This window comes from Gobio gobio (genome assembly GCF_949357685.1).
Source record: "Gobio gobio genome assembly, chromosome: 2".
NCBI classification, from domain to species: Eukaryota; Metazoa; Chordata; class Actinopteri; order Cypriniformes; family Gobionidae; genus Gobio; species Gobio gobio.
In genome coordinates, this window is record NC_137098.1 from 9,645,573 (window position 1) to 9,658,120 (window position 12,548).

General features: G+C 36.8%; 1 protein-coding gene across 1 annotated transcript in view; it reads left to right on the forward strand.

Moving 5' to 3' along the window:
* Positions 1-12,548, forward strand: part of dhx38 (DEAH (Asp-Glu-Ala-His) box polypeptide 38) — a 48,357-nt gene that overhangs the window by 11,814 nt on the left and 23,995 nt on the right. The window contains exons 7-16 of the mRNA XM_079808455.1: positions 577-656; positions 1,878-2,033; positions 3,787-3,948; positions 4,041-4,148; positions 4,243-4,364; positions 6,112-6,249; positions 6,374-6,560; positions 6,981-7,166; positions 11,567-11,707; positions 11,784-11,894. Of these exons, the coding sequence (XP_079664581.1) occupies positions 577-656; positions 1,878-2,033; positions 3,787-3,948; positions 4,041-4,148; positions 4,243-4,364; positions 6,112-6,249; positions 6,374-6,560; positions 6,981-7,166; positions 11,567-11,707; positions 11,784-11,894 (1,391 nt within the window). The remainder of the gene's footprint in view (positions 1-576; positions 657-1,877; positions 2,034-3,786; positions 3,949-4,040; positions 4,149-4,242; positions 4,365-6,111; positions 6,250-6,373; positions 6,561-6,980; positions 7,167-11,566; positions 11,708-11,783; positions 11,895-12,548) is intronic.

A 12,548-nucleotide genomic window follows, 5' to 3' on the forward strand; every position in this document is an offset into this window, starting at 1 on the left:
TCTCCCATCTTAATATGTCTGCAACTTTTGGGGATGGTAGGATTGTTTTTTATTTTATTTAAAAAAAAAAAGAAATTGATGTATTTATTCTTCGAGGTTGCGTTTAATTGATCAAAAAAATTATAGTTAAGACATTTACATTGTATATTACAAAATATTTGCATTTGAAATAAATGCTTTGTTTCATCAGAGAAAAAACACCACCACACTTTATTAAACAGCACGTCTTCAACTAATCGTAATAATAATAAATGTTTCTTGAGCATCAAGTCAGAATATTAGAATGATTTCTGAAGGATCATGTGACACCGAAGACTGGAGAAATTATGCGGACAATTCAGCTTTGATCAAAGGAATAAATTACATTTTAAAATAATATTTACAGAAAACAGTTAATTTAATGGTAATCATATTTCACAATATTACTGTTTTTACTATATTTTGATCAAGTAAAAGCAGCCTTGGTGAACAGACTCATCTTTCAAAAACATAAACATCGTACTGACCCCAAACGTTTGAACAGTAGTGTATGTACTGCATCTATAGTGTTGTATTTACATGGCTTCTTGTTTGTAGGAGATAAAAGGGAGGACAGAGAGGATGGCATCCTATTTAATGATGAAGACGAGAAGGAACAGTGGGAGGAAGATCAGAGGGTGAGTGCTCTTTAAAGTCAGCATGAAATCAGAATCGACCCTATATACATTCTTCAGATTCTTAATATATGTTCCTGGTCTTAAAGTGCCCCTATTATGCTATTTAAAAGTTTTCTCATTTAGTTTTGGAGGCCTCCTACAACAGGTTTACATGCATCATTTTCTCATAATACACATTGCACATCACCACAATGTTCAATGATTCTCAAAGGACTCGATGGATGAATCAGTCTTTCTAAATCCCTCCTTTCCATGAGCCTACTCTGCTCTGATTGGTCAGATGGCCCAGTCTGTAGTGATTGTTCTACCGCATACAGCGCATATTTCGGAAACAAATGTCCATTACCATAACTGAAGGATATCCAAATGTAATACTGGATCCATCTCTGAATTGATTTTGCTTTTCCACTGATGTCATGTAGGTCATATGGCTTATTGGAAAATAATCTATTAAGTCATTGTTTTAGCAAAGGCACAAACTCTGGCTCCATTCTGGTCTGCCCACTATTCATACTTTAAACAACTCGTGATCCAATCAGTTCCTGCCTCTTATTGAGTATTCAGTTACATTTCATATTAAGGTACTGAGTTATATTAATTACCATGTATTTACTATAGGGTTAGGTGCTTGTAATTTTACATAATTTACTGTTATTACCATAGAAGGTACATTCTTTATCAAAGCCACTTTAAAATATACAGTGCTATATATTTTAATTCCACTATACAGCCAATCTCTTAATTGTTATATCGTTGTGTGTATATATATATATATATATATATATATATATATATATATATATATATATATATATATATATATATATATATATATATATATATATATATATATATATATATATATATATATATATATATATATATATATATATATATATACATACTGCTTGTTTTTTTATTTTGTCGCAAAATGTAAAAATATTATCGCTCAGCTAAATGTGACTATAAGGCTTGAAAAAATGAAGATATTCTAAAACATCATGTTTTTCTGTAAAGCTGCATTGAAGCAAAGTTTTCTGTGAAAAGCGCTATACAAATAAATTTGGCCTTACCTAAAACATTTTGACCTTTACCTAAATTATCAATAACATCCTGTTTCATTCAGTAATCCATCAAAGTATGGAAGTAAAATGCACTTCGGATGTCATTTCAAGTTGGCATTTTGGATGAGTACTAACTAACTGTGTCATGCCCAAACAGCAAGCTGATCGAGACTGGTACATGATGGATGAAGGTTATGATGAGTTTCACAACCCATTGACGTCCACCTCAGAAGAGTATGTGAAGAAGAGGGAGCAGATTCTACAGAAGCAGACCCAGAAACGCATCTCTGCACAGAAACGGCAAATCAATGAGGTACCGCACACACACACCCTCACCTTTCTGCACAGTACAGTGCTGGACGTACACTGATCTTTAAACGTTTGGAAGAATTAGGATGTTTTTCGAAAGAAGTTTCTCATGCTTACCAAGGTTGCATTTATTGGATGAAAAAATTAAATATTATTATAATTTAAAATAATTAAAAACCTTTATTCTAGCCTGATGTCGTCATACTCAGATTCTAGTCATAATATGAGTCTGATACTGCTCCATTGGGCTGTGATTATGAGGCGTTTCTACCAAACCAGGAAAGAAAATGCCTCTGCACTCAATTGACCTACAACCAATCAGAGCAACGGAGTAAATGACGTATGTGGAGTGACGCATAGTTGTCATCAGAACTCAACTGCACGCACGCTGGAAGAAGTAGAAGAAGATAAACGATCTTTGCCGGTGTTGTAAAAAGAATTTAAGGAAACATGGAGTACTTACCAACACCATCATCATTTTTGAGTGCAATAGTTAAGTATAGTTGCTCCACAACTGATCAAGTCCAGACGAACTTCCCGACCCTTAAATGTTGTGGGCGGGGCTAAGTTCGGCTGGCATCCAGGCTACCTTTATTCATCAAGGATGCATTACATTTCAGTAAAGGCATTTATATTGTTACAAAAGATTTTTATTTAAAATAAATCATGTTCATTTGAACTCTATATTCAACAAAGAATCCTGAAAAAATGGATCACAATTTCCGCAAAAAAAAAAAAAAAAATTTAATCCAGCAGTTTTCAACATAATATTCAAGAAAGATAAAATTAAGAACCGTTATTAATAATTGAGCCCCAAATTAATTGATAACTGATCAGACAATCCTCATATCAGAATGATTTCTGAAGGATCATAATGTAAGTAATGATGCTGAAAATTCAGCTCTGATCACAGGAATACATTACATTTATAAAATATATAAAATTTATATTAACATTATATTAACAAAATATTAACATTTATAAAATATATTAAAATGCAAAACAACTATTTTAAAATGTAATAATATTTAACAATATTGCTTTTTTTCTTCTGTTTTTTGATCAAATAAATTCAGCCTTGGTGAGCATAAGAGACTTCTTTTAAAAACTGCCAGTGTAGGGGTGGGCGACATGACCAAAATCTTATTTCACAATAACAGTAACTATCACAAAATAGTTATTTTTGTTATTTTGTTTTTGTTGTTAAAAATAAGAACTGAGAAGCAAATGACAAAAATAGGATAAACACTGTATGAATGAAAAATAAATGGATTCTTATTAAAGATACAAAAGTTATTCAAGAGAAGTGAGCGATTTTCACCTCATCTTTTATTGTTTGATTAACATCGATGACACTGACAGCAGCAGTTGGCCTATTAGGCTTCTGCAAGCCAATGGGCGGCCGTTGTGAGTGCCTGACGGGCTAGTTTTTGCAGTGTGTTCCGCACAACAGCTGTAGTCGGGGTCACATCGGTGACAGTTTGCTTGATTCTGCAAGAGAGATCGCTCTGATTGGCTGTTCAGTTTAGCGAACGAGTCAGTGCACGAGAATAAAAGCGAAAGCGATGAAAGCAAGCAAAGAATTCGAGATGGCACAAGATGCAGCCAATGCGAGCGAAAACAGTGTCTGCTTGCAGTGCAGCTATATCTTTGACTTCGGCTTGGTGTGTCACAGTCTTAAGACAGAATGCACGGATCTAATATACTGATACACATCCGATGTTCACCCCACTGTTCTCATGTGTGTTTCACTCCAGGATAACGAACGCTGGGAGACCAACCGCATGCTCACCAGTGGAGTAGTTCAGCGCTTGGAGGTGGACGAGGACTTTGAGGAAGACAATGCAACCAGAGTCCATCTACTTGTCCATAACCTTGTGCCACCCTTCCTGGATGGGAGGATTGTCTTCACTAAGCAGGTACAGGGGTCTCTATGCATGAATGTGCGTATTGGTAAGACACCAGACTTGAGTCTTTAATTGATGATTTTACGTTTGACATGCGATTCTAGCCTGAGCCGGTCATTCCAGTGAAAGACGCAACCTCAGACATGGCCATCATCTCCCGCAAGGGAAGTCAGCTGGTCAGACGACACAGAGAGCAGAAAGAGAGAAAGAAGGTGCACATCTGTTTTTTATGTTTAATTTGGACTCCACTCTCACTCAAGGGCAGCAGTGTAGATGTAACTGTTGTTTGATTCTTCCACATGGCAGGCACAACACAAACACTGGGAGCTCGCTGGCACCAAACTGGGTGACATCATGGGCATCAAGAAATCAGAGGAGGAGGGAGCAGCTGGAAAACCTGTTGGAGAGGATGGAAATGTGGATTACAGGTAGAAATTGTGTGTGTGTGTGTGTGTATAACATTTCAGGCCTGCTGTCATGCCATTTTCTGATCCCACCTATATTGAAATTAGGGCTGTCAAAATAACGCGTTAATTTCGATTAATTAAATAACGCGTTAAAAAAAATTATGCAGATGAATCCATTCTGTATTGGACTTTGACCCTGAGCTGTAAAATGAAGGAGCGAGACGGACGCGCTGCTTGGATCATTGATTGGAACATTTACGTAGCCTGATGGAAGTGCTGATAAAAATAAAGTCGTCTGCGATGTCCACTATCCTACCCAAGAGCGTGTCATTTACACGCCATAAAGTGCGTATCGTATGCACACGAAAAACTGCGTAGTGTATACATTCTACGACACTGACTGCACACTTGTACTATTGATAGGCATTCTCAACAGGGAGCGCGCACTCTTAAAGGGGCCACACTATATTCCTACTCGTTACAACGTCCATGCATTCAGCAGCCCAAATGAATACCTGTCTGTCATTAATGTTAATCAAAATCTAGTAATTTAAGGCCATGCCAAATTCAACTTTAATCATATAAAATGTAATTTCCAAGCAGCAAAATTGTGGCCAGTGAAAAGGCTGAGTGGCTAGTAACTTTGGAAAACCACTAGCCACAGTGACTGGTGAGCAAAAAAGTTAATGTCAAGCCCTGATTGTATGTACAGTGAAAAAAATTCTTCCTGAAGCACTTTTTAATTTATTTCCTCAGCATATTAGGTCATATTGTTTATTGTTATGGCCAATATTTGAACAGTGAAAATAATAATAAAAGAGTTTTTGAACTTTAATGTCACTAATGCTGATTATTCATTGATTCATTTGAATTGAAATATTTAAAATATTTTCACAGCAAAAATTATGTATGCGATAAATTTAGATTAATTAACCACAGAGTATGTAATTAATTAGATAAAAAATTTGAATTGATTGACGGCCCTAATTAAAATATGACAATTGAATATACAATATATCTGTCAGGTGATAAATCTCTATAGATTCCTTCACTTTTGTAGACAATTGGTTCTGATCCAGTTATGATACTATTATCGATGCGTTCATGACATATGTGTTGTATAAACTACTGTTCAAAGGTTTGGGGTACATAATATACTTTTTGGAAATAAATTAATACTTTTTTTTGATCAAGGATGCATTAAATTGATCTAAAATGATGGTAAAGATTCAAATAAATGCTTTTCTATTTATCAAAGAAACGAAACTAAACCACAAAAATATTAAGGAGCACAACTATTTTCAACACTGATTATGATAAGACATTTTTCTTTAGCAGCAAATCAGTATATAAATATGATTTCTGAAGGATCATGTGACACTGAAGACTGGAGTAATGATGCTGAAAATTCAGCTTTGCATCATAGGAATTACATTTTAAAATATATTCAGATAGAAAAGAGTTATTCTAAATTGCAGTCATATTTCACAATATTACTGTTTTTAGTGTATATTTGATCAAATAAATACAGCCTTCGTGAGCAGAAGAGGCTCCTCTTTTCTCCCACAATAATCTTTTAAAGAGTATTGTGGATATTTTATATATCTATCTACTGTCTATCTACTATCTGACATGGAGTATTCACATTTTAGCATATTTTTCATTCTTTACACATAATTTTGCATAATTTCCCAATCTGCTCAGAAATTGTGAAAAAAGATCTGTAGATCGTTTCCGAGCCTCCTCTTGTTTTCTTCCATCTTTTCAGAGCGGAGCAGAAGTTTGCTGATCACATGAAGGAGAGGAATGAAGCGAGCAGTGAGTTTTCTAAGAAGAAGACTCTATTAGAGCAGAGACAGTATCTGCCCATCTTTGCTGTTCGCCAGCAGCTGCTCAACATCATCAGGTCCTTGTGACACTCAAATCAATTCACTTACATCAGCTTTCTTTATGCAATCTACCACAAAATGTGTGTGTCTGTCCACCCGGCATGCTGATGTTTTCTTTGTGTTGTGTATCTTGTCTGACAGGGATAACAATATTGTGATTGTGGTGGGGGAAACGGGCAGTGGTAAGACGACTCAGCTGACACAGTATCTTCATGAGGATGGTTACACTGGCTATGGCATGGTGGGCTGCACACAGCCTCGCAGAGTGGCAGCCATGAGCGTGGCCAAGAGAGTCAGCGAAGAAATTAACAGTAACCTGGGAGAAGAGGTTAGTGGCCAACATCTTGTGTGCTTGGAGCTATTTTTCTGCCCGTTTACTTGACAAAAGAGATTGATTTTAAAGGACATACTGCCACCTGGTGGATTTGAGGTGAGGTTAACCAAAACCAAACCATAAAAAACACTTTCATTACTTGAAATTAAATAAATGTTAACTGAAATAAAATATTAAAAAACTTAAAATTAGGCAGCATTAATTTAACATTAAGTCAAAATTAATTTTAGATGAAGTACTAAATGAACTAAAACTTACATAAAAATTAATTTGTAATATGCATTGTTATGCATGCATGTATGTATGTGTGTGTGTGTGTGTGTGTGTGTATACAATATATATGTATTTTATAAAATTATATAATTTTATTTTCACCATGGCTAAGGGGTGTTGTTGTTTTAATGTGAATACCAGGTTGGTTATGCCATCCGTTTTGAAGACTGTACATCAGAGAAGACCGTAATCAAATACATGACGGATGGGATTCTTCTGAGGGAATCTCTGCGGGAGTCCGACTTGGACCACTATAGCGCTGTAATCATGGACGAGGCCCATGAGCGCTCCCTCAACACTGACGTGCTCTTTGGGCTCCTCCGAGAGGTGAGCCACATCTCCATCTATCTGTCACATGAATGACAGACGTCATGTTTCACATGAATGGAGGAGGATTGTATTGCATTCTGTTGTCACCCTAGTAAATGGTTTTCATACACCAATTTAATGTACATGTCTAGGGCTGAAACGACACACTGATGTAATCGATTACGTTAATTACGCACTGTTTATGTTAATCCCTAATCTCCTGTCATGTTTCACACAAAACAAAACTCTACCTCTAAATTTGTGAGCTCATGTGTCTGCTCACCCGGTAGGCTGATGTTTTCTTTGTGTTGTGTATCTTCTCTGGCAGGAATATAAGGCCCTGTTTACACCTGGTATTAAGCAGCGTTTTGGTCGATCGGATCATAAGTGGACGATGCTTAAAACAGGTGTAAACAGGGTCTAAAATCTTTTGAGCTTGTCCACTTTTCACAACTTCCAGAGGTAGTCGAAAACGCATTTGATTGGATTGCTTTCGTAGTGTAGACACTCATGTGATCAAAAGCATTCAAACAATCATTAAAGACTGCCTACTTTCCGCTTACTGACCTAATGAGTAAGACAGCAAGCTAGCCAGATGGGATTTAAACTTTGGCTGGAGACCCAAGTTTGGTTTGAAGATGAAAAACGTACCAAGCACAATGTTCTCTCACCATTCCTGATTTCTAACACACACTCACAGCGTTTGGTGTGATCTTACGCCTATCAGAGCAGAAACGACAGCTCTTCTCTGTGCTCGTTCATATGTAAATTTGGCGAGATTATTTCGTCCATAAGATTGAAAGATCTGAAAAAGCCCATAGGTTACATTTACCCACCCATAGACCCTCCCCTCAAAGAAATCAGGACAGAAGTGGTTGATTCTAAACGAGTATGTGTCTCCCTCGTCTTCTTGTGATCCGATCGAACCAAATGCATCTTAATACCAGGTGTAAACAGGGCCTAAGAAGCTATGGCTAGTATGGTAGCACCGGTTAATATGGTTGCAATCATACATCATTTTGTTTTTTACGAGCGTGACAACCCCATTCTATAACCGAACTGACACCTGTACATTTTCAGGACTCGCCACTGCATTCTCGACAAACTGGTGCTGAATGACCGGAACTGCATGGGAGAATTAATTGTCTGGCACGTCATAGAATGTGAGAGCCACAGTGAACTGTAAACTATACGGAATTAGTTTATTCGCGGAGACGGAGAAATTATTTATGTTCATCCGCAGATCCTCTGGAGCTGCAGTGGGTGCAAGCTGCGAGGTACTCGTCTTAAAGGAACACTCCACTTTTTTTGAAAATAGGTTAATTTTCCAACTCCTAAACAGTGAAACAGTCGAGTTTTACAGTTTTTGAATCCATTCAGCCGATCACCGGGTCTGGTGGTAACACTTTTAGCCAGGGGCGTAAATTTTATCTAACAGTAGGGGGGGACGATAAACATGAAATTTCTCAAGAGCAATTTTTGAAGGGGACACAAATAATATAGCCAAAATCGTACTTGTAAGGATATGTGTACCACAAAAAATAAAAAAATAAAAATAATTGTGCTTATTTGGCGTTTTGGTGCACTGAAAAATTATCTAATGTCCGTTTTTCTTTTCTCTGTCATTTTATCTGACCAACAACACAAAGCAATAGTTGTTTAAATATGAGTAAGGTTCACCACACAGTCATATTATTTAAAATTATCTTGCATCCTCCACATAGTATTTTATACTATGATATTCAGATCTTTAGATATTCAACTGCAGCAAGTCTGATCTGCCACTTATTATCATATTGAGCAAAACCCAACACAGATCTGACAGAGCGCCGTGCGCATATACTTTAGGTTTAGAATTAGCGCCAATTCGAGGGTGGGTTGCTTGAATTATGGGTTCATTAGTCTATTATTCTTAATGAAAAACACAGCAAGAAAACAGTACAATGACACACTCCCTTAAATAGGCACTTTTACATTTCGCTTTGAAACCAAAACTTCCGCGATCATCTTGTCTGTCAGCTGTTTGCTCTAGTGATGAATGAAATCTGACTCTCGTTGGGCTCGTGCTGTATGCAGACACGTTTAGTTTTTAATTGTTGTGTCTGTTCTCTAACTAAACAAAATTATTTTATTACTATAAAAATGAAAACAACGGTGGCCCGGGGCGGTGACGCGGTGGGCAAGTGATGCTAACAGGGTTTTGCCTAATCTGTATTAAAGAGAAAAGAGTCACTTCATCTGATGTTTAAAGTTAATAATATAGCATTGACAGCTTACTGGAGTTTCACAACTGCTGTCTGAAGAGCTTTGTTCTCTCCCCAAACTTGTGGTAGTTTTTTATGTTCTTTGTATCGTTAGTTGAGGTGCGCGGTGGATCAAACCACTGTGGGGCAAGGGGGAGGGGGGACTCAAAATGTTTCTAAACTTAAACGCATTTTTTGTCCCGTTTGCTTTTGTATTGTTTTACTACTTACACATTTATTTTAAGTATATATCATTATATTATTTACAATACTCAGCATGGTTTTTAGGGGGGGCCAGCCCTCAGATTGGGGGGGTCCTGTCCCCCCCGTCCCCCCCGTGATTTACGCCCCTGCTTTTAGCATAGCTTAGCATAGATAATTGAATCTGATTAGACCGATAGCATCTCGCTAAAAAATGACCAAAGAGTTTCAATATTTTTCCTATTTAAAACTTGACTCTTCTGTAGTTACATCGTGTACTAAGACCGACGGAAAATGAAAAGTTGCTTTTTTCTAGACTGATATGGCTAGGAACTATACTCTCATTCCTGCATAATAATCAAGGAACTTTGCTTTTGTACCATGGGTGCAGCGGCACAATGATATTATGCAGCGCCTGAAAATAGGCTTACTTCTGTCAGCATAGCCAATGCGTAATATCATTACCCATGGTACGGCACAAAGTTCCTTAATTTACATTTCCTTAATTGATTATTCAGCAGGAATGAGAGTATAGTTCCTAGCCATATCGGACTAGAAAATCGCAACTTTTCATTTACCGTCGGTTGATTGGACTAATTTATTTAATAACACATTCAGGGCTCGACATTAAGCCTGTTCACATGCTTGTCCTTCGGACAAGTAAATCTGTCATTCACTTGTCCGAGTAAAAAATTAGCTTGTCCTGATTTTTTTTGTAAATATAATCTATTCTAAAGCAATATTCTCTCCAGTGTTCAATCAGCTTTGACATATTTAAATCTGCATATTTGTGATATTTTTACCTTTTTATAAAGGGCATTTTTCCATAATCTTATTGAATATAGGCTATGCTTCAGCTTTCCTTTTATATTCTTAAATTTGATCTATAAATTAAATTAGAATAAGACACTATAGGCTGTTACCAATCAAATTAAATAATTTAGGCTACACTGAACAATTACAACTGCATAAAATTATGTTATGAGATTATTTTTAATATTTTTGAATATACAAAAAAAAAGAAATGTTGGAAAGATGAAACTAAACCACCAGTAGGTGGCAGCATGTGACTGTCTTAATGAGTGAGTCATTGAGTCGATTCGTTCAAGAATTAGGCGGTCGTTTACGAATAGGTAATTGAATCATTCAGTAACGTGCTGTTGCTGTGAGATGCGTTACGGTTCTGCTGTGATATTTGTTTGGAACTATTTTCGCTGCTGAAATAGAACAAAAACAGTCCATATTGCTTCTAAAATGTAAGTGACTTAATGTTAATTAATTGTTTATGGAACTGGCGTATGAAATCAGTGTCATTTTCAGTCGTGATGATATTCAGGAAAACAACACTCTTGTTAGTGTGATGTTGCTTAACTGTATCATATGTTATAAATATAAAAAATACACAATTTTAACCGTGTATGTTAATTGAGTTTCTTTGTATGAGCGGCGCTCATTTGTTTTCGATTTTCTCCTCGAGAGGCTGCGCAAGCCTCAACAGGACAACCTTATTAACGTCAGTTCCTTTTATATTATGATCCTCTATCGATCTCCACTTACACTAACTGAATGCAGAATCATTATTGCACTTTGGTGATTCCCTAGTTATTTTTTGTTTAGACGTTTTACTCAGGATACTTGTCCGTCGGGCAAGTAAAATTCTTTTTCACTTGCCCCTTCAAAAAAATCCACTAGCGGACAAGCGTTAATGTTGAGCCGTGACATTGTCAATTGTGATAAAACTCCCCGATGTTATGGACCTCGGTTGTAAGTCCTGAAAATGTGCAGCCATTAGCATCTGCTCTTAGAGTTTTGTTTTGTGTGAAACATGACCGGGGATTAGGGATGAAAATAAACAGCGATTATGCCGACGTGTCGTTCCAGTCATATCCAGTCCATTTTTAAGAATACTGTTGAGTTTAGATTTTGATACTGATGAGTCACTTTCTCCCTTCTTCCTTTATTTGGATTACTTAGGTGGTGTCTAGACGCTCAGACTTGAAGCTCATTGTCACATCTGCCACCATGGACTCGGACAAATTTGCGGCATTCTTCGGCAATGTTCCTATTTTCCACATTCCCGGCAGGACGTTCCCTGTGGATATCTTGTTCAGCAAGGTGAGGTGTTAATAGCGTCTTTAGTTAAAGCTGTTTGGTGTGCTGTAGACTAACGCTGAGTGGTGGTGTGATTCAGACTCCTCAGGAGGACTATGTGGAGGCGTCAGTGAAACAGGCCTTACAGATTCATCTCAGCGGGATGGGGGGTGACATTCTCATCTTCATGCCTGGTCAAGAGGACATTGAGGTGAGGAGAATTTGTAGTCGTTCAAATGTTATGAATGGAATCACAATTTTTACATTTATTGATATTATAAACACACTGCCATTCAAAAATTTGGGGTCGTTAAGATATTTTTTTTAACATTTTTGAAAGAAGTCTCTTATGCTCACCAAGGCTGCCTTTTGGATATATTATTAATGTTTCAAAATAACGGTTTTCTATTTTAATATATTTTAAAATGTAACTTATTCATGTGATGGCAAAGCTAAATGTCATCACATGATCCTTCAGAAATCATTCTAATATGCTGATTAGCTGCTCAAGAAACATTTCTTATTATCAATGTTGGAAACATCCCATCAGTTGAGCCAATGCAAACCAGCTGGCTGGCAGAGCAGGCAGAATGGGCCCAGGACAATGTGATGGGTTTAATGCATCCTTGATGAATACAATTATTCATTTCTTTTTTTTTTATATTACTTGCCTTTTTAATGGTAGTATGTCACGGTTTCCACAAAAATATGAAACCGCACAACTGTTTTCAACACTGATAAATAATGTTTCTTGAGCAGCAAATCAACATATTAAAATAGTTTCTGAAGGATCATGTGACACTGAAGACTGGAGTAATGAGGGTGAAAATTCAGCTTTGTTCTCATAGGAATAAATACATATATT